The sequence below is a fragment of the Anopheles maculipalpis genome, chromosome X, assembly GCF_943734695.1.
Source record: "Anopheles maculipalpis chromosome X, idAnoMacuDA_375_x, whole genome shotgun sequence".
In the NCBI taxonomy this organism is placed as follows: Eukaryota; Metazoa; Arthropoda; class Insecta; order Diptera; family Culicidae; genus Anopheles; species Anopheles maculipalpis.
In genome coordinates, this window is record NC_064870.1 from 9,159,564 (window position 1) to 9,181,409 (window position 21,846).

The 21,846-nt window shown below is 41.2% G+C and overlaps 2 protein-coding genes across 9 annotated transcripts in view; one reads left to right on the forward strand and one right to left on the reverse strand.

Moving 5' to 3' along the window:
• The window catches only part of LOC126563177 (synaptic vesicle glycoprotein 2B), a 383,950-nt gene that overhangs the window by 202,466 nt on the left and 159,638 nt on the right, over positions 1-21,846 (forward strand). The window lies entirely within an intron of this gene.
• LOC126567907 (disks large 1 tumor suppressor protein) overlaps positions 10,330-21,846 on the reverse strand; it is a 42,270-nt gene continuing 30,753 nt past the window's right edge. For 2 of the 8 annotated variants that reach the window (XM_050224266.1, XM_050224324.1), the window contains 14 exons: positions 19,508-19,540; positions 18,065-18,340; positions 17,349-17,956; positions 17,190-17,265; positions 16,082-16,219; positions 15,669-15,817; positions 15,307-15,586; positions 15,091-15,193; positions 14,508-14,552; positions 14,068-14,109; positions 11,166-11,312; positions 10,813-11,095; positions 10,633-10,724; positions 10,330-10,514 (listed from right to left, as the gene is read on the reverse strand). In XM_050224266.1, coding sequence (XP_050080223.1) covers positions 10,408-10,514; positions 10,633-10,724; positions 10,813-11,095; positions 11,166-11,312; positions 14,068-14,109; positions 14,508-14,552; positions 15,091-15,193; positions 15,307-15,586; positions 15,669-15,817; positions 16,082-16,219; positions 17,190-17,265; positions 17,349-17,956; positions 18,065-18,340; positions 19,508-19,540 — 2,379 coding nt within the window. In that variant the 3' untranslated portion in view covers positions 10,330-10,407. The remainder of the gene's footprint in view (positions 10,515-10,632; positions 10,725-10,812; positions 11,096-11,165; positions 11,313-14,067; positions 14,110-14,507; positions 14,553-15,090; positions 15,194-15,306; positions 15,587-15,668; positions 15,818-16,081; positions 16,220-17,189; positions 17,266-17,348; positions 17,957-18,064; positions 18,341-19,507; positions 19,541-21,846) is intronic. The other 6 variants (XM_050224275.1, XM_050224283.1, XM_050224299.1 and 3 more) reach the window with 6 other exon arrangements.

Below are 21,846 nucleotides of genomic sequence, written 5' to 3' on the forward strand. Positions count from 1 at the left end.
ATAAATCCGGGTTGTGTCCTTTCGGTAGCGACATTAGAAATTAAAGCAGAGCCTTCGCCATTTTGTGATTCCGTTACGAAGGTTAAATCATTCAAAATAGCCGAGAGGTCACTTTGTTTCCCGATAATTCTGTGTTGTTTTGTTTCGTTCTTTTGTCGCTATTTACGCATCCAGTTTTGCAAGCAGAGCTTTGAATAGTAAGCAGTAAACAAAAACCAAAATTAACATATAAATACATATAGGTATATAAAAAAATATATATAAATATAAATATATTTAGCAACGCCGAGCTGTTGTGCAGCAGTGTGGATGATTCGATGACGGGTGTTCAACGCTCTAGTAATCACGCTTAGTGCAAGATTTTGAATCGCTTTTTTTGATAACGTATACTAAGCGAAAATATCGGGTGGCAGAGTTAGAGAACCATTGCTAGCGAGGGGAAGAATGAAGAGCAAGTAATAAAAATAAAGAAAGTAATAGATGAAAAAGCGAGCGAGAGAAAGAGTGAAAGTGAGAGGGGAAGTAGAATGGAAAAAAGAAAGAAAAAAGAGAGAAAGAAAGAAAAGGAAAACAAGTGCGAAAAACTAAACAGAAGTAAAATAAGTAAGCCAGCTCTCTTAACGCTACCACATAATTGGTAAAACAAAACAAAACAAGCAAAAAGTCGCTCCGGGTTCTGTTTCTGTCGATTGGGGATAATCAGCGCAAAAGTGATAAATAACGAAACAACAACTCGCAAAACAAAAACAACAAATCACACACAGACAACAGACACACTAGAACAGTAATTAAAGAAAAAAAAACAATAACAAATACGCAACACAAACACAATAACGTGCAAATTCTAAAACATGTTAATGACACCGAACTAAAACAACGGAAAAAAGAAACAAAAGAAGGAGAGCGAACGAAGCGATAATACACAAAACCACACATGACGAACCCAGTATGCGTATTAAAAGGGCACGAGGTCGATAGAAGAAGATGATGCAAATAAGATGAAGAAAACATAGCAACTAACACAACAGCAAAAAAACAAATCCATTAGGTTAGGGCTATAACAGAGAAGCTAGAGAAACACGATTACCCATTTTCTCTCTTTCTCTCTCTTTCCTCCTTCGATTTAAAATCGTTCCCCTCTCCCATTCATCAATATCCCCCACCCCTCACCTCCCCACCCCTCTCTCCGGGAAACATATACCAAAGCATTAAATAGTTTTTGGGTGAGTAGGGCGAAACACAACAGCGCAGAACAAGTTAAGAGTTAAGAGAAGCCAATATATTAGCAAAAAAAAGGAAAACAAAACGCGTAAACTTAACGAACAAAAAAACACGATGAAAACACACAAAAAAACTAAATAAAATGAAAAATTATCAAAAAAAAAATCATAATTACAAAAAAAAACAAGGGCATGAGAAACAGCTTTTTAAGAACTTCATTAGCTTAATTGAAATAAAAAAAAAGATTCCACAGAAACGGCGAAGAAAGGATGAAAGCAAAACACAACAGAAAAAAAAACAAACATCATAGAAACAATAAGAAGCAAACATAAGCAAGAAGAAAAAAACGGAATGGGGGAAGATGCAAAAAAATATTATTATTATTAAAACAAAGCAAAAGTAAAATTAATTAAAAATCGCATCGAACCACTTTTGTGCGTGTTTGTGTGAATGGGAGAGAGCGAGAGAAAGATAGAAAGAGAAAGAGAGAGTAAGCTTGTGTGTGTGTGTGTGTGTGTGTGTGAAATGTGTGTAATATGACTGTATGTGCTACAGTGAAGTACTAAAGATCAAATATGTACTAAAAGTTCACTCTACGATCCCTAGGTTATCCGATGTAAATCGGACACAAAGGTGCGCGCACACACACACGCGCGTGTGGTTGCACATCATCTCAAAACGGAACAGAAAACTAGTTAAGGTTGAAATAGGATTGTATAAATAGTCAAAAGAAAAAATCACACGCTACCGAAAACGAAACCAGCCGAATGGTGCACTGGGTTAGAAAAAATGGAAAAGAAGCAGAAAAAATACGAAAAAAGAAATAAACTACATAATAACTAAAACTAAAAAAGAAAAGAGAGAGAGAGAGAGAGAGAGAGAGAGGGAGGGCGAGGCAGAGAGAGAAAAGAGGGAAAAGAGGGAAAAGTACACAACAGCAACAGCTCTCTGGGGGCGATAAAACAAGAACGAGCCACGTTCAAAAAAGAGGATGATAAAACCGAAGAAGATAAGTACATTAGAAGAAACGAAAAACACACGCGCACACACACACACATGTGAAAATTGGAACTGTACTAAAATGGAAGATCAGACGCACACACACACACTCGTGCACAAAATACGTGCCTGTGTGTGTTTGTTTAAGCGTGGGTCTGTGTTTTGTGCAAAGTTATGGATGAGATGAAGAAATTATTATTGTTATTGGGATTTATTATTTTATTCATTTATTTATTTATAATTGATTATTACGGTCCAGTGCCGTACTGTCAACACCGTTTGTGTTGATTAGATTTTTACAGATTTATAAGGCATTTCCTCCTTATTCTATGCCTTATCCCGGGCATACTCGGTTAGGGATTTATTATTATTATTATTATTATTATTATTATTATTATTATTATTATTATTATTATTATTATTCTTATTATAACTATTATGATTCATTTTTTATTAACAACCAACACTCATGCTGGTGAAAACATTTAGCAAGCAAAAGAAACGTTAGCAGAGAGACGGATAACAGACAGAATCGTAAACACAATGGCATAAATGGTCCCTGCTGAGAAACGACGAAAAAGTTAAATTCAAGTCATAATGCACACATATCCACGCACACACACACACATGCACGTACGTACGTTAACATAAACAGATGATAATTCTCAGCAGAAATTACTCTCTTACGAATGTCCGATTTTAGTACTCACCAACCGAGCGCCTAAATATAGGCAATTTGACGCATTTCCCAACAGTTAAAAATTTAAGTCACTTCTCGTTACATTTTGTTCCGTTTCCTTTGTGTGTGTGTTTTAGTTTTTTGCTTCTTATATCTGTACAATGTAAAAAAAAAAGAAATATTTGAGAAAAATCCAAAATAGTGCGTACGTAGTTCGTAGGCAAGATAGGATACAAACTTCTCACCGTACGACGTTGTGCATAAGCGTATGTGCATATGGAGGTTGTGTGTGTGCGTGTGTAAGGCTGTGTGTGCGTGTGCGTTCGTATGATAAAACAAAACCAAACCAGATCAGATCAGTGTTAATTAAGGCAACGCCGAAGAATAATATGACTGCGATGCGCACAGCACGGCAACCGGAACGAACAAGCGCAAGCATGGAAGCGGAAAAAGTAACAAACACAGAACCCATGACGAAACTAACATTGAACAGTGTGCAGGAGCGCGCGAGCGCGCGCGCCCGCGCGTGTGTGTGTATGTATGTATGTGTGTGTATAGAGTGTGCAGAGAGAAAGCGACGGAGAAACAAAACACTTGAACTAAAAAAAATAAAGACGTTGTTAAGATTATGAAATGTTTTATAACCGTTATAAAAAAAAAATCGCTGCGAAAATAAATCAATCCAAACACATTCCTCCTGTAAAAAATTACTCCAGCCCGTGTGTATGTGTGTTTGCACTTCTTTATCTTCCTTCTTTGGTTTTCTGTTTGTGTATCTTCAGTTTTTAACACCTCCAATGGGGATGGATCTAAATAATCAATTCGATATTTTGAAAAGTAAAAAATTGAACAGTTGATTGTATAGGAAAATAAAGAGAAATCATTTCAACGCAGTGTCATTTATTTTTATATCATTTATTTACTGTATAAAGGATTTCAAGAAGGTAAGTTTTATCATAAAGCTTTTTCAAAAGCAAAACGAATGATGGATGTGGAGCAGACTCCTTTTACGAACCGACCCGGAGCTAGGATGGTTCCGAACCCTTTTCGGGTTTGGGTCGACTCGCCCATCGCTAATTTGGTTTGGTGTATCTTTCCCACCATGCGTCGCTTGAACAACACAATGACCGCCTAAAGTTATGCAATTTGCATTAAATGTTTTGTTGACGTATTTTATTTCTCAAACACGTTAAGAATTTAAATTTTCTTTCTTTACAAACCGATTTTTTTTATGTTTCGGACGTTCATCACCGATTGCACCATCCATCCATGTTCCGCCAACTTGCTCTGTCACTTTTTTTTATTGCAGTACAATACTTAAACAAACATGTGTGTGTGTTTTGTTTTTGCTCACTTTTCCTTTCCCTCCGCCAGTGTCTACACATTCATACCCTTTTTCACACGTGCAGCTTATTTTTGTTTTTTGTTCGCCCATCAGCCCCACACAAACAGCTTCCAATTCGTGCTATCTATTTGCCTATCGCCTTTGCCATTCGCATTCTTCCGTTCGAATCTGTTCTTCCTTTTTGTATTATATTCTTTCATTTTTACACCTCCTCGTTCTTTTACATCGTCTACTGTCAATCAACAATATAATGCTGTAACGGTTTTTTTTGTTTTGTTTTGTTTCCTTTTTTATGGTGTGTATCTGCGTGTATGCTTAAATGCGTTTGCATATTATCTTTTATGTGTTTTCTGCTTTATCTTTTCCTCTCTACATAATGTTGTTTCTTTTATCTTCATACAACTGTTTTCTTCCATATTACCATCTACTGCCATGAAACACGGTCTGACATACAAACACACACCTTTCTGTCTCTTTCGCCATCGTGCACTTGTTTTGCTATGCAGTTGTGGTGTCCGTCTCTGTTGGTTAAATAAGTTATACAACAATCGTGACGAAAAATTAAATCACAATAACGATACGGATTTGCATTTTCCTTCCCTTTTTCATTGGTTGCAAAAATAAAACACATAGCAGACATTTGTAACGCGTTAGCGTTAAATGACACCATTGAAGTGCAATGAGACAACAAGTTGTCGTTTTCTTTTTTGTTTTTTGTTAAACTCGTCAACTATACTGATTTAGCATAAAAACGGAAGAAAAAACTTAATTCAAAGGCCAAAATTTCGCTAAATATAACTGTTTTTAATAAAGTTTACTAACCCACTAAGAACCAACCTGTAGATTGCATGCATTTAGGCGCCACCGTTATAGCTTCAATTTCAAATAGATTTCTGTGGAACTAAAATAACGATAATGATAACTAATTCAGGCTACGGAACGACGGAGCAAATCTATCTTTGGAACGTTTTTCATGACATGTTTTTCAACGCTTTCGGCTCAACAAAACACAGACTCGTTTGGCTGTGCACTACGATTACGCTTTTCTTCTTCTTCTTTGCAAACACAACACTGTAACAGGCTCACAATCGCATATTACTAACACACACACACACACATTCCCTTTACTGTCACATTACTTTTCGCCAAATATATATATTTAAAGGTGTCTGTGTGTGTATGTACGTTTTTATGTATATCTTCTACTAATGTTTTCCAACAACATTGCATCTACCGTTTTGCATCACCTTCAATGCACCTTGTGCAAACGAACAAGAAAAACCGAAACGAGGAAAATATTGAAACAAAAATATTTGCTAACTTTTCGTCTTTCCTAGCTGGTTGCCATTTTGTTTTTCTTTTTATCTACCATTGTGCTTCGGACAGATAAAGAAAAACTGCACATGAGGGAGAGTCTCTCTCCCTCTCTCTCTCTCTCTTTCTGTTTACATTCTTTCTCATACATTTTTCTTATGTGTTTCAGCTTCCTTTTTGCACTTATTCTTCCCAAACTTTTTTGCGCAGGAAAACAAAAAACATGGCGTATCTTTTGGGGACCACAAACTGAGTGAATGAGAATTCATTATTGCGTACTTTTCTATTTCCCTCTGTTTGCGAATCAGCAACCAAACTTATTAGTTTATTTTCCTTCCGTGTTATCCTTTCCTGGTTTTGTTTTATTTTGCAATCTTTTATTCCTCACAGTCAGATTTTTTTTTCTTCGTTCGTTAAGGACCTCACGACAGCTTGCTATGTGTGAAGGTTTAATTTGTTTTCTTTTATGGTTTAACTCGTCTTGCTTTCCAGCGCCACAACTCGCTAGCTTATTTTCTTCCAATTTCGCCTGAATCGCTTGCTTTAATGCGTGGTTTTTGCATTTTTTTTTTGTTGTAATATATATAAAAAAGTGGGACTATATGTAAGGCAGCTTCCTAATTTAATGCTTTTCTTTCGTGTTCTCGTCTGTCTTGCATGTCTTGTCGGGGTGTTTACTGTACTGTGTCATGCTTCGGTTTCTATTTTGCTTTGTTAGATGCGATTTTTGTTTTGTTTTGACGATGTTTTAAACGTTTTGCTCATTTCTCTCTCTCTCGCTCTTCTTGTTTGCTTTGCTTTTAAGGTGTGAACTACAGGTGTGATGCTCTGATTTGCTGTTACGTTTTTGCCTACTTTATTATTTGTTGGGTTTTTGAACCTATACACATTTCATTTGCTCATTTTGTTCTTCGCTTTTTTCCTTTTTTTTCTAATATCCTTTTCATAGTTTATTATTGTATGTGTGTGTGTTTGTTTTTTTTTTTCAATATTATTTTTTTATGTTTTTCTACAGGTTTTGGGAGATTTTGTTTGTTTGTTCATTTCTAACTCAATGTCACACATTTAACTTCAACGCGTGCCAAAACATGTTGCTTTTAGTTGTTTTTTTTTTTTTGCTTTATTTTCTAAAGTTTGCCTTTATATTTGCTTTACGTTTCCGTTAACGAGGTCTAAAGGTTTCTTTTTTTTTGTTGATTGGAGTTTTTTGCGTATTTTTTTGCTCCTACATACATCTGCCTTAGATTTGCTCTCTGCGTCTGATACGGGGTTTGCTTTAAACAAGCTTGATTTAAATTGTAACAATCTTGGCTCTCTAATTTTAAAGCGTTTCTGGAGGGAGGGGGAGTGTTTGGGGAACGAAACAATAGCTCTTCAAATATATCATCCGATGCAGACCAGGCTTCAACTGTCACGAAACCTACACACCTACCTAGTGAAAAGGAAAGCGAAATTCGAAAGCATAGTACACCGCTTTCAAACGGCAATCGATACGGCATGGCTGGTGGGACGTGATATGTCCATAGTTGTTTGGACTGTTTTCGGGATAGAATGAAGCGAATCAGTGCCCCAAAATTTATGGGAACGGAAGTGCAAACAAAAGCAACAACAAACGAACGAAAACGCAGAATCTACGCTTTGGCACAAGATCCTTTCGGGTGGGACGGAACAGATCGGGTGGGCTAGAGGGGTAGAAATGGGGTGTGAGGGGGAGTGGGGGAGGGAGGGGGTTTTGATGATGATATTTCAACAGACAAGATTCTTCTGTAAATTGGTCAAATTGGTCACAAACACACGCCACAAACTCACACAGTACGGCATCATCTCTCCCAAGCCATTGGCACGGCTTGGCTCCAAATGTTCCAATGGATGAATCCTTCCAGTTCAACAAAAGACAAACCCGACCTTCAGACATATGATAAGTTCACCTAGTAAGCAATCATTTTTTCGTGTATGGCATACAGAATCAATCAGAACTTCCGGTCGGCTAAATGGATCCATCAATAGAGATTCCTATCAAACTCTGTTTTTTTCTTTTTTTTTTTTTGGGACAGGATTGGCACCAAATACGAGGATACACCAACAACCAACGTTTTGCCTTCAATCTTGATTGTCCGCTAATTGTGATCTCTTTTTGTGTGTATGTGAGTGGGTGTGTGTGTGTGTGTGTATGTGTGGACTGAGACACTCGTCAAGATTTGCCATCGTGTCCTACAAACTGCTTTGCTCGGATGGTGCTGTCTGGTGTGCAATTTTTCATTATAAATATATGTCTATCGGTTGACGTAAGGGGTCCTCACTCCGCCACTATTGCTAGATGTGTGCTTCTCTCAGTGGAAGCATGGAACGGGGATTTGGTTTAATGCTTCAGCAATGCGTCTTTCTATATGAGTCGCCTACATATATGTACACTTCCCTATCCGGCTATAAAGCGGCAAAGTATCCCCTAGTGATACAGTGGATCATACTTCGAGACATTTAGGAGCGAGGCATATGCTCCTGCACGTACATGTGTATGTGTTTTTATTGCATTTTGTGTGTGTGTTTTACTTATTTATTTTTTGTCTTCCTCAAGATTTTGTTGCCCCGTACCTATCAGCTCCGCATCTACAATGTGGGAGAACAGTTTTGTAGGTATATTTAAATTTCTTTATTCGCATTTACGCAATATTTCGCTCGCTCTCTCTTTCTCTCCCTCTCTCTCTAGCTTCCTATATGCCTTTGAAGTGGTGTTTTAGAGTGTTCCGAGTTAGCGAATGATTTTTCGTTTCTTTCTTTAACTACTATTATAATTTACGGTTCTCTTTACGTTCCCTCGCTGCCTAATTGCTAACGGACCAGCAAGCGCCAAATTTAAAGCAATTTAACCACGTGCAATACCTCGAAAAATTCTTTATACTCTTGCGGAATTGATTATTGCCTTCCATTGCCATTACACACCACCCCTTTTTCAAACACAAAATCGTCTCAACTGTGTATTGTAAGCTGTAAGACTGTATGTAGGAACACCCGAACGCCAGAAACCCTTCCGCAAGTTATCGAACGAGCTAGCGCAAAAACAAAACCAAAAAGGACCAAATCCACCATACACCTACCATCTGCTGGAAGTGGAACCGGAAACAGGACTTCTTTTTGTTGTTGTGGCTTAAAAAATAAAAACTAAGATAAATGAAAAGGCGCTTTCCCAACGCACAGAACCGTCCCACGTGCTTTGTTTACAATTAAAATAAAATTATTATTCAATAATAATAAAAAAAATCATTAATTACACAGTGTTTACGCTTTTTTTTTTTTTTGCTTGTTTTAATAAACAACAACATTCCTCGCATATGCGCTTTCCCTAAAATTTTGTTTCCACGTTCTGCCTAACCGGGGATGAAGTAGGGAACTCAGCGATATATATAAACGGAAAGGAGGAGGATAAAACACAATCTGTTGATGCAGGGGCGCGGGAAGGAGGAGAAGGCAGAGGTAATACATGTATCTTTGTGTGTAGGGGTGTAGAAGTATATGTGTTTTCGCTAAATATATTTTTAGTTACGCATCATCCCTCTTCCTCTTCTATTTTCGAAGCTTGCAAATCGTTTGCTTGATGATTTTCGCTGTATATTATTTGCCACTTCTTTCTTTTGGATATGCTGTAGCCGTGTCTTAACCTTAACGAATGGAGGATATCGCTTACTGATGTTTGCTTGACTTGCTGTTACTAACGAATCGTTGAGCTACCGAAAAGATTTCACTCTTCCATTTAATTCTCTCTCTCTCTCTCTCTCTCTCTCTCTCTCTTTCTTTCTTTCTTTCTTTCTATCCTTCATTCTGTACAATACCGTATCGTTCCGTTACGAGGCATTATTTCTTCTAAGCTACCAAATGTTTGCTTTCCCAAAAAAAGCAACACCCTTTTTCCCCCTTTACTACAAACCGTTAAGATGGTGAACAAAGCTACACACTGTCTCAACAACAGGAAAGAAAAAACACCACCATACCTAAATAAGTCTAGTATTCGATATAAATACGATCAAGTTTCTCAGGGGGCTGGGGGGGGGGGGGGCACTTTCCTTAAGCTTTCATGCGCTACACAATTTCTTTGCTTTCTGTTAAGTGTTTGCCTTTTCAGCACCGTTTTGCTTCATTTAACCATTTTGTTTCCAATACTCTGACTTATGGGTTTTTCTTTTGTTTCGTTTTTACTAGCTACACCAATGCAACACACCTCAAGTAACAATGCAAGTTTTTTTTTTCTTGTCCCATCTTGGAGCTGAATCAGGGATCATCATCCCTCCTATACCGCTATATGCTGCTACATCTATACTCTCAAGAATTCTTCCAACCTAGCTGCTTAGCTCTCCTCTCTTTCGATCCAATTGATTGCAAACGGATCACATGTTTCATGATTTCACGGGGCAAACTATCCACCAAAAAAAAAACCCCAATTCCGTTCCCACTGCGACACTCAACATACGGTTAACGGTTCGTAAAATGGTGTCCGGAAGTACGGGAGTCGGAGTTTTTCTGCTCTACATGTTTTTAACACTTTTTTTTGTAATTTTTTGTCGACTTTTCAAACAATGTTTGCTGTTGTTGCTTTTTGCGTGACACTTTTTTTTCTCGTATTTTCTTTTTTACTGTTTCTATATCTGCGTTTGTGTATAAGAGGGAGGGGGAGGGCGTGTGTGTGTTTTCATCCACTTCTCATCCGTACTGTATTGCGGCAAGTCCCCATTGGCTGCAGTTGTTTCGTACCGTTGCACCTTCCGCATCGCTTTTACCGTCAATGGTGGCCGGATGTGCGGGATACGGGCCGTGCACGCATATTTGGTGGCAGCGTCCAGGTGATGCTTGCCTGCGGTCATAGAGATTCCTTCGACGGTACCCAGATCGTCGGTCCGCCCTGAGACCAGATAACATTCTTCACCTTGCTGTAGATCTCCTCGATCGTATCGCCTTGCACAATGGCTGCGTATGTGGGTGGGACGCGTTCATAAAAGCGAAGAAGAAAGCAAAAGAATGCAAAATGAGTCGCCATTTGCAAATTGTTTTCGAATTGCGAATTCGAAGCATCCGCACAACTCACCGGTAAAGTATTCGCCAAACTCGTGCTCCATCTTTAGGGTTCGTTCGTAGGTTTTCTTCGCCTGTTCCTCCGTCATGCGTCTATTCATTTCCCTGGAAAATTTAAAAAAAAAAACACCCACACACAAATCTCATTAGGATTTCATCCACCGTGCATCGCTATCGCACAATCGCTACGTACATGATCGATTCCACCGACATCGGCTTGATGAAGATGGCGATCGGGTAGAGTTGGGCCACCTGCAGCCGCTTGATCGCATTGCCGGACACGTCCAGTATACAGTGTTTGCCCTTCTCGGCGACCTCGCGCACCGACGCCACGGACGTACCGTACAGATTGTCATTGTACTGGCCTGCCTCAATGAACAGATGGTTCTGGATGTCCTTTTCCATCTGTTCGCGTGACGCTATAAAATGGTAATCCCGACCGTCCACCTCATGGTCACGTTTCGGGCGTGTGGTATCTACAAGAAGGAAAAGTACAATTAGTATAATCATTTTTTTGGGAGCAAAATCAGCAAAAAAAAAACTTACGTGGTACACACGAGCCGAACTTGTTCGGGTATTCCGAGATCAGGTCGTCATTGATGCGATCCTTCAGCGGGCCGAGAATAATCACGGGACGCGTGTAGGTGATTTGTAGACGCTGTACCGGCTCGTACGATAAGATGTTTTCCTCCGCTATTGATGGTTTTGGTGGTGGAAAAGACAAACAAACAAAGAAAAAAACCGACAAGTCAAGCAAAATTTTGGAGCAAAACACTGGTACTACTGTTCAAGATATTAGGATGATCCTTCTGACAGGATGTGCGACAAATAAGATCTACCGAAGAATTTATTGGCCCAAGAAAAAAACGTACCACACCATTACCGAGAACACACAGGCACACACGGTGATGGAAACTCTGGTGCAGAGACGAGCGTAATTGTGGTTCGTGTTTGGTAGTACATACAATTGAAATCAACACACAAAAGCCATAACAGATCAGTCAGTGTAAGGAAACAAACACCCCCAAATGGAAAAAAATCAGCTTACTGATGGATCAATTGTAACCAGAGAGGTTTTATTTTTCATACGAAAAGAAAGAAACCTATAATAAAGGAACAACGGCCTGGTAGGTTATGGCTTACGAGACTTACAGATACTACGTAATTGGATAGTCAGTCCACATTGTGGGACTCCAGAATGTGAAGAGTTGGTAGATTGCGCAGAGTTATTTTTTCAAGACTTTGTGATCTTAAAGCTTCGACCCTGAAACACTGTGGATTCTCCATACAAACCAAGGACTAGAATTGTGAGTTGTGAGGTAACTGGACAGGTAACTCTTGCTCAAGAAGGCTGAGCTGAGCTACGCAGAGCTACTTTATAAGAATTGATATTGAATCTTGAAGCTTTATAGCAAATGCAGAGAAAGAGTCTCAGATTTCTCACCCTCCTCACGTTAGGTATCAGTGAGGTCCCTCGAGCTCACTACCCAACATTTATTTCAACTATACCTTTACCTACAAACAGCTCGGATTCCATTACATGCAGAGTCCACAATATAGCTCAGTAGTTACGTATAACTTGTCTACCTCTTTTTTTTCAAATGAAGTTGGACCTCTAGCAGCTATTATAGCATGCAAACAAGTAGATATAAGAACACTAAAATAAAACAGCTACAGTTTGAACATGCACTACGTGATTCACATTGAACATAATCATTAAAAGGGTGCACCTGTTAAGGATCGAAACCATCTTTAAGTGTATTTTTCGTTTGTCTTGTCTTGAACGTGTGTGAACATTTATGAGCGACCGGAACTATCAAAGCGAACGAAGAATGTGAAAATAGTCCACAATTTCGCAGCCGGTATATTCCGAACCGAAAAATAGCCAATCCCACTGAGGAAACGGGTTGGAGTTGAGGAGAGGGAAAACAGGGAGAAAGATGACAACAGAGCGAATAACGAAGCTAACCGAGCTGATCTCTAATAGTGCTTGGAGCCGGTCCGAGCGACTACTAAACAAAGGAACAAAACGTCAAAACATCGAACATGCTCGAACCGGAACGTTAGAAAACGGCTAACAACAACCTTATATTATTAAACTTTGTGGTTTTTGTACACTATAGAGAACGTATTAAAGAAAAACAAACGATAAACCGTGATGATGAGTACTGCAGCTGGGTAAAAAAAAAGGTGGAAAGAATCGAATGCAAAACAAGGAAAACCCAAACAAAAAATACTAGAAAAAAGACCAACATGTACAGCAGAATGTGAAAACAACGGCCAGATATGAGAAACCGATAATACCGATATTACACTAGATCTTGCCAAAGAAGTGGAGTAGAAGACAGGGTGAATACGACAGAAGAACATAGAAAACCAAAGAAAAACAAACATGAGAAAATAGAATGGAGAAAAACAATGGAGCGTTGAAAGAGAAAGAGACAGAGAGAAAGAGAGAGAGAAAGAGAAAGAGCGAAAGGGTTAAGAGAGCTGCGTCCGTGGTGGCAGACTTACAGTCGGCATAGTTATTCTCCAGGTAGATAAGAGTTATCTGCTCCATATCAGGTAATTCCACGCGGTAGATTATTTCACCACCACCTGGACAGAGGAAGAAGAGACACAGATATACATATAGAGAAACAGAGAGAAAGAAAAAGAGACAGAGAGAGAGAGAAAGAAAGAAGGATAGAAGAGAAAGACAGTAGGAGGAGAAACAAAAGAAAAAAGAAAAGGCCAAAAAATGGAGGAAACGCGAACAATAATCAGAACTAAACACAAATACAAAGAGAGAACAAAACCGAAAATAAGAAAAGTAGAGTTCCTTTTTGGAAACAAAATTGATTGGAAATAGAATCGAAATGGAGTCGAACAAAACCAAATAAACAATGGTGATGGATGTTTTCCCCTTTTGTACTGACATTGCTCTGCAACTTTGTTTTGCTTTTGCTCTTTTTTGTTTGCAAATAAATTGCTTTCCTTCTAGGACTTCTAGTTACACGCCACACCAAGGAGTACAGAATGCAAGATCAAATATAGACAGAGAGCAGACCATGACCACCCACATCATCAGAGCACAACAAGGAAAACAAGATGGCCGGACATTATGCCGGAATGTGTATACCCTCGGTCGTTCATACATGAAACGGTGGCCGATTCCTACAGCGATCCAGCAGCGCAGGATGATATCCGGACGAACAACGACATGAAAATGAACCAAACCAACAGAACGGGGGTCTAAAAATGGGAGCCTGAGGGAGCCTAACGAAAACAACACACGGAAAAGATAAAATAAACGGTGTATACTTTGAACTGTCTATGTATCGGTTCAGCGGGGATAGTATTAGCGGGGAGTATTAGTATTGAACAGAAGAAAAAAAAAACCGAACACGAAGAAACAAAAATATGGTAAAAACCAAACGGTAACCCATCCCTTCCGGATCACACTTACCTTCGGCGTTCGCGTCTTCTTGTGTGTAGCAAAGCATGAAAGCTGGAAATGAATTGGAGATGACGATTAGCGTATGCCGAACACTGGGACGAACAGCGGATGTTTTTTTTTTTTTTTGTGTTCCGGGCTTAGTTTTGTGTTTTGAAACATTAGGAAATTAGGAAAGAACCAATGTCTGTCTGAAGAGATTTGTTGACGTGTTTGTGTGTATGTGAAGAGAGATTAAGCGTGCATGGGTAAGAAGAGATCAGGCAGAACACAGCTTCTTAGTAGTCTTTATAGGCCTTAGAACCCGAAACTCCGGATGCCACAGTATAGTAGCATGTCCCAAAAAGAGACACACACCGAAAACGTCAAACGAAAGTGAAATGCAGGGAAGGCCGAACCGGATGTTTGGGCATGAAATGAAAAAAAAAAAGGTAATGAAAAGAGGAACTTACGCTGCTCGGTATCGTGACTATTCGGATCATTCAGGTTGCCATTGGCTGTTGGGCGATATGTTGGGAAATTCGTATAGGAGTAATGATGGTGACGGTGATGGACAGCAGGGGCAGCAACGACGACGACGACGACGACGACGACGGGACAGTACACGTAACACGATACATACGCACACATACATGGAGATGGAGATGGTTGTGGAGGGTAGGGTTGTGGTGTGGTGCGAAAATCCGCCGAATGTAAGGATGGGTCGTACACATATTTGGAAAAGAAATTCAAATAAAACGAAACAAAACAAAAAAACAATGATAAAATAGACGAAAAACGGTTCAGAGTGCTTTGTTCGTGGGATTAAGAGTTAAAAAGATCATCAAACAAAATCATCTAACACAAACACACACGCACGCGCAATACATTTACAAAAAATCGAGCAGTACGGTACAGTACACCGAACAGCGATTGAGTAAAGGGCACAAAACCCCCCAGGGGAACACAATCCCCAATGAAGCAGAGATGCGGTAGGTAGTGCGAGATGATGAAGGTGGGGAAGACAGATAAAAGTTTTTTCGTAGCTACACTTACGCTCCTGGTCCGATCCGTCCTCGTTCTTATCGTCTTTGCTCTTCATGAACGGGAACCGGCGGGAGAAGGAAAAGTTTTTCTTTTTACGATCAAGCGTCGATACCTGCGAACGAAACCAAAACACCGCAAAAGAAAAGCATCCAAACAGATTAGCTAGTGGCCAGACCGGTCCAAACCAGTGTTAGTAGCAATTACTGCTGGCGAAGGAACATTCACCTCCTCGCCCGATGGAGATACCTTTTCCAGGTTGTTATTGTTTGCACCGGCATGGCCCTGGAACTTGACGCTTCGGTCCCGGGCCCGTTGCTTGCGCTCCCAGCGCCTTTTCGACGGCACGATGCCGATGCTTTCCTCCTCGTCCTCGCCGATCACGCGGCGCGCCTGCCACCATTCGTCGTCGGACGCGTTCGTCACGTGCAGTATGTCGCCGTGCCGGAACTGGAGTCCGCGCGTCGGTAGCCCATCGTCCCGGTTCGGATCGTAATCGAACAGTGCGCTGCAAACGGAAAAAAAGAAAGGCAGTAATGCACACCGTATTGTATTCTTTTCAGGCGTTTCATCCGTCCGCGATCACTTACCGTACGTAGAGTGTACGCTTCTGGGACGTGCGCAGCAACGTGCCGGTGCCGGCTGCTACCGCTTGCTTTAGCTCCTGGATGCGCTGCTCGAAGCGATTGTAGTCTTCCGGTCGGTACTGCACCACCAACGTAACCGTGCCACCGGCATTCTGTTTGTGATTGGGAGAAGAATAGGTGGAATTACGAACGAAATCATTCAAAACTGCTCGACATTGCCATCGCGAAAGCATTGCATAAATTTGTTTGAATTGTATTAATCTTCGACCTAGAATAGACAGCAAAAACATCCTCTAAAAACCATCTATGAACTTAGATGGACTGGTCTATACCACGAGATCCGACTGAGAGGGTCATCTTTAAAGCAAAATTTTTAATTGCACATCATTAATGGCGGAACGTTTGGAAGGGCTTACCTTAAGCGCTTGGGCAGCATCTTCGTGGGATGCGTTTGCCAAACTGATGCCGTTCACGGACAGTAGCTGGTCGCCACGTTTTAGCTCACCGCCGAGATCGGCCGCACCGCCCGCCAGGACGTACGATACGAAGATTCCCTGTTGGAAGATATGTACAAGTTGAATAAACATTTTTGTTTCAGAGCTTTTTTCCGTCAGAGAACTGCAAGAAGCCAAAACATGTTGGACGCCCAACGCTGATGATCCATTTGCAAATTTTAACAACAGGGCTGACAAGAGTAGATTTTACCCCTACTTGGATGTGCAATCTTTCTCCATAGAAATTGTATGAAAAGGGAGGGGCGATGCCGTAGACTAGCGTAGACATTACCGCTACTTTGATCCGGTATGTAAGGAAAGGAAAAACATTCTGCAATTACGAGCTCAATCTCCGATGGGTTGATCATATCACGAGAATAATTCCGAGCTATCCAGCCTGGTTAACCCGTTTTGGCAGACCTCGTGTTTTGGATGTCCACATGGACGGAAGAGGCGTAACAGACCAAAATTAAGATATAAAGGGCTAATGCGAGAACAGCCGGGATATTGGATTGGCAGAAGATGGTGCCCGTTTTGATGATCCAACTGGATTTTTACCAGTTTTCAATGTATTATTGAAGGAGGTAACAGGCGTCTATCCAGTAGCATTGTAGTTAGTCAAATCAAGAGATTTGAAATGTTGAAAAATGGAACTGTTAGCAAAAACTATATTCTATGAAGTCACTTTGTGGAAGATGAACTCTAAGAGGAATATGTGACTTACATTTTCTCAACAACTTACATTTGTTGAGACTTGAGGATAACCTCGTGTTGAACTAAATGAGAAAATTAAGAGAAAAACGGCAACAGATGCATAGAGTACATCCTACCGTAATAAATGGCCTTCTGCTATTGATATATCAATTTAATCTTATCTATCCTACACTATCCAGAAGCCTATGTAAAGGTAGATGTTCTGCTTGCTTTGACGACAAGGAAGGATGACACGCACCCTAGAGAATAGATCTCCAAGAGGTCCCTCCATTACATCCAGTCTGATGTCTGACCCTAGCATTCTATCACTGCATACCTGTCCATCCTCACCACCGACGATGTTGAAGCCAAGCCCAGATGCTCCTTTTCGAATGACGATCGTGCGTGGTACTCTAAAAAAAGCAAACAAAATGGATGACAATAACGCTATCAAAACAACAACCCACGGTTGCCGACTCGTTCGCGCCAAACCTACCGCGTAATGTCTTCACTGCTAACGGCGCGCGGTGTACCGATCGGCATGCCCGTTTCCAGCACATTAGACGACGCGTACCGGGACGAGCTGTTTTCCAGTGCGAACGCTGGCGAATGGGAACGGGCCGTCGGTGCCATTTCGCTGTCACCTCCACCGGCCTCACCGCCGCCACCACCACCCGCATCCGGTGATGCGTGATCCACCATGCTAACGCCCACGTTGTTCATCGCGTTGGTCGAGAGCGAGTTCAGATTGCTGATCGAGTTGGCGAGCGCCTGCAGTATGTTCGTCTTCTGCACGATCAGCGTCGCCCGGTTGGTGATCGCCTTGAGCGTTGCGACCGCTTCCTCGTGCACGACATTCTCGAGATTGCGCTCTCCACCGTCCGGTGTGCGGACGGCGATCAGCTTATCGCCAACGGCCAGCCGCCCATCGATGTGGGCCGCACCGCCCTCCATGATCTTCGTCACGTAAATGCCATTATCGCCCGGGATGTGCTGGTTGCCGATCCCGCCCGCAATCGAAAAGCCGAGCCCTTTGCTACCCTTCAGCAGTTCGATCTCTTCCAGCTTCGGTGCCTGTGCGGGCGGTCGCTTCCGGCGAATGTGCTGTGTGAGGAAGCGAGCGAGAGAGGAAGAGAATCAATACCAAAAAAGCTTGCTTTTCGTGAGTTACACCGCAATGGGACGCAAAAAGGGTGAGGATGGGCCACCTACCAGTGTTACACGATCGCCCGCCTGCTTGAGAGCGTCGACAGCTTCACCGTGCGTAACGTTCACCACGCGCACCTCGTTCACGGCCACAATGCAATCGTTCACCTGCAGCCGACCGTCAACGTGTGCCGCACCGCCCGGTATCACCTTGGTGATGTAGATTGAAGCGTCGAGATTGATGTGCGGATTGTCCGTACCGCCCGCGATCGAGAAGCCAAGACCGGTCGAGCCACGGATCAGCGTTATTTCATCGTACTCCCAGGGCGAATCGCCATTCAGCTGTAACGAAAGTGGCAGATAAAGGGTGACATCAGTATTTCTTCATCAATGTATAATAAACATTTCATAGTTGGTGTGGAGAGCGTAATCTTCTAGGCAATAAAGAAGCAGCAGTTAGTTGCCAAAAGAAAAACTCGGGAAATATTACAAAAAACATCAAATAAGCTACGTAACGAAAAGTATGCATTAATCCCGGTAGATTTATTTTCAAGATTTGTCATGCAATGTTCCTGTGTGCTAGCGATTGAACCTCTTTCTTCGATTGTCTTTTGATCCAAGCCTAAATATTACTTTAATATCTGTAGATTAGGAACAACTATCAACAAGAAAGTCAAGGAACTGCATTTGAGGCACTTCTTGATAACTAAAGTTATTTAGAATCTTGTCCCCCTTTCTACAGAACGTTTGGCGGTAGGACTCTCCTGAAGTAGTAGAAACTTACAAAAATACTAAGAATTTAAACTTCTGGCAGTTTTATCTCTATGAGACTTGGATTTCGGAGTCAAAACGCCTATTTGTACAGTGAAAATAATTCTGGACAAGATGGACAACGGTCATCAAAACTCCCTATGAAGAAGCCGTACCATATACCAATTACTTAAATTGGGGAAAAATCATTACATCGATGGCCGCGTTGTCGATCAAAGCGACTCCCAACTAGTCCCAGTAGCAACCATAAGAACGATGTGTATTGAAAGAGTTGTTTCAATTATTTTGTATTTCAACCTGAGTTTCTGGGACAAATGGCATACGTTGTCGGTCTCTGTTCTACCGTGATTGATTTTTGTGGATTACTTGTGGAAGGTGCCAGAAACGCAGAAACGGCAGAAAGGGAGCAATATTTGTGTGCAATGAGATGGTTCGCGTAGTTCCAAGCGAGCCTAGTTTTTACGCACTCATCAATCTCCATTCAAAACTCCTTCTTCATGACTTAGCGATATACTAAGGGCAAGGCCAACCATCGATAGTCAGTCCTCACTACGAAGGAATGGTCCGGATGGGATTTCATCTCCGGTCCTTACCGCTTCAAAACTCGCTTACATTGAATATCCGACAAATATCTGATATCGGACATATTTATAGCATCATTTTTCAATACTAATTTCTTTGCAATTTGCTATTAACTGGCATTTGCCATTTCTGTGAAAGGATAGTTATACAACTCACCTGTTTTGTATCATTCGAATTCGATGTTGGAACCTGGATGGGAATGAGAAAGTAAGCGAAACCGTGAAATTAGCCCGTGTGTACATGAGATGAAGGGATTAAAAAAATGTTTATCCTGTTTTAACATATACTTTTTCGATTGTTTGAAAAATTTACACAAGACCGAGTGAGTTGGGTTGAGCAAAAACAAGGCTAAAGCAACTATAAATTAACGTAAAGAATTGAACGGGATAATTTAATTATTTGCGCTAGGTTTTGCTAATTTATCACGAAACATTTAAAAACGGCGCCTAAAGTTAGGCAACTAGCAAATCGCGTCCGTTACTTCGAAATAGAAACGTGCTGTTTTGTCACATAATTTACACTTTAATTATTACTTTTCTCCTCTAGTAGCTTCTAATGATGCGATTTGAATACTAATGAATGAATGTGCTTCAATGCTTCAATATTTAACAAAACATGCACAGCGAATAAAATTAAATTAAGTAACAGGCATTAAACGAATACGTTGCAAAAACAGGAACAACTCACAACAACTACAAACAGTTTTGGAAAAAACTACTAAAAACTAGTCACTACTACTACTACTGTACCGTGTCCAGGCTGAATAAGGACGAAACCTTCTTAAGGAATCCTCCACCTCCGCCTCCTCCTCCTCCTCCTCCGCCACCAGAGCCTCCGCCTCCGCCGTCCTGCTGACGTTTCTTTTTCCTTGTCGTCATGTTTTTTATTTCCGTTTACTTCGTGTTTTTTTTTTTTTAGTCAAATAACTTTTTTCTCTCTCTCACTCTCTCTCTCTCTCTCTCCGGTATATCACCTCTTTTTTTCTATCAGATTGTTGTAATCTGTTGCCTTTGTGTTGCTAATAAACTGTGTAAGAAGGGATTTGTTTTTTTTGTTGTTGTAGTTGCAGCTATATTTAGCAGCGTTTAATCATCGACTTGGAAACGTCTTCCCTTCTCTCCACCCAGAAGTACACCCTCCCGCTGGTAGCTAACCCCACATACCGCAACCCCAACCCCAACAGCACCTTCATGGGTGGAGTAAGGATGACAAATATGGCGGGAGGTGGCGATCAAGGTGAAGTTCTTTTATGGTCTGGTCGATAGGCGAGCAAGCAGATGTAATGTTGGGAATTGTGTGTTTGTGGGCATTTAGTTGCTCTATACTTTTGCTTTAACTTATTCTTTTATTATACTTTATTTCACTTCAATTTCGCACTGGTTCACAAGCTCAAATAAAACAACATTCAAACACAATAACGCACGCCTATTTCTTTTCGTGGAAAACGGATAAGGGAAAAACGCAACGAAAACACATGGTCACAGGGGTGGCTTCAAACGTAAAACGCACACAACACAAATCTTTTTTTTTATAATCAACAGCTAATCCATCGTTCCTATTTTTTTTAAACGGGTTTTTATTGAACAATCCCGATATCCCGACGGTTCAAATCGTTTTCTCCCACTCTGCTTCGCCACACTCTGTGCAGCATTTTTTGGTCGAACACGGTTGTACACGGATATTCCTTTAATGTGCTGAATTAATATGCCGAACGATTGCAGATGATGCGTGCGCGTTCTTTCTTCGATTTGTGTGAGAACAAAGCACACCTCACTAAGGGCGTATCAAGGGCACCAGTAGCAGCAGCAGTAGTAGCGGCAATGAAAACGCTCTAAAAGCCTTGCCCGCGGGTAGTAAATGTTGGACGAAAATGTTCCCGGAAGGCACACAAACGGGGGGAAAACAAAACAACCTTTCACTTATCGTCCACTGTAATGAAATATCGGCTTATCTGCTCTCAGCCCCCTCAGGTTAAAGGATCCGTATCCTTTTTGCAGGAAAAAAGAACACACACCCCCCCCCCCCCCCCCCCCCGGGGTCTTCACTATGTGCACTTTCTTCAAGCGTACTTCTTAAGATGCACCTCCTACGCGCCCCTGTACCCCCTTCCTGTATCTCCCGCTGAAGTGCATTTCGATACACAATAAAGACCTCGCAGTTTAGCAGCTATATTACTGATAGGATTCGCCCATCATCATCATTATTTTCCATCCGCTTTTCATTGGTGCGCGTTTTGCAAAATCCTTGGCGAAGGAAAACTCTCGCACAGCGCTGAAGCAATTTCAATCCCACCCCACCCCCCACCCCCCCACAAAGTGGGGTTTGGGGTGGTTTTCCCGTACCAGGCGCTATTTTATTCTCTTCTCTCAAACGATAGTCACCTGCAAAACGTGCAAATTGGAGTAGAAGGGTAGAAACAATCGTGGTAGAAAACGAAACGAAAGTGTAGTGAATGGAGAAGGAGAAGGAGAAAAACGGGGGAGGAGGGGGGGAGG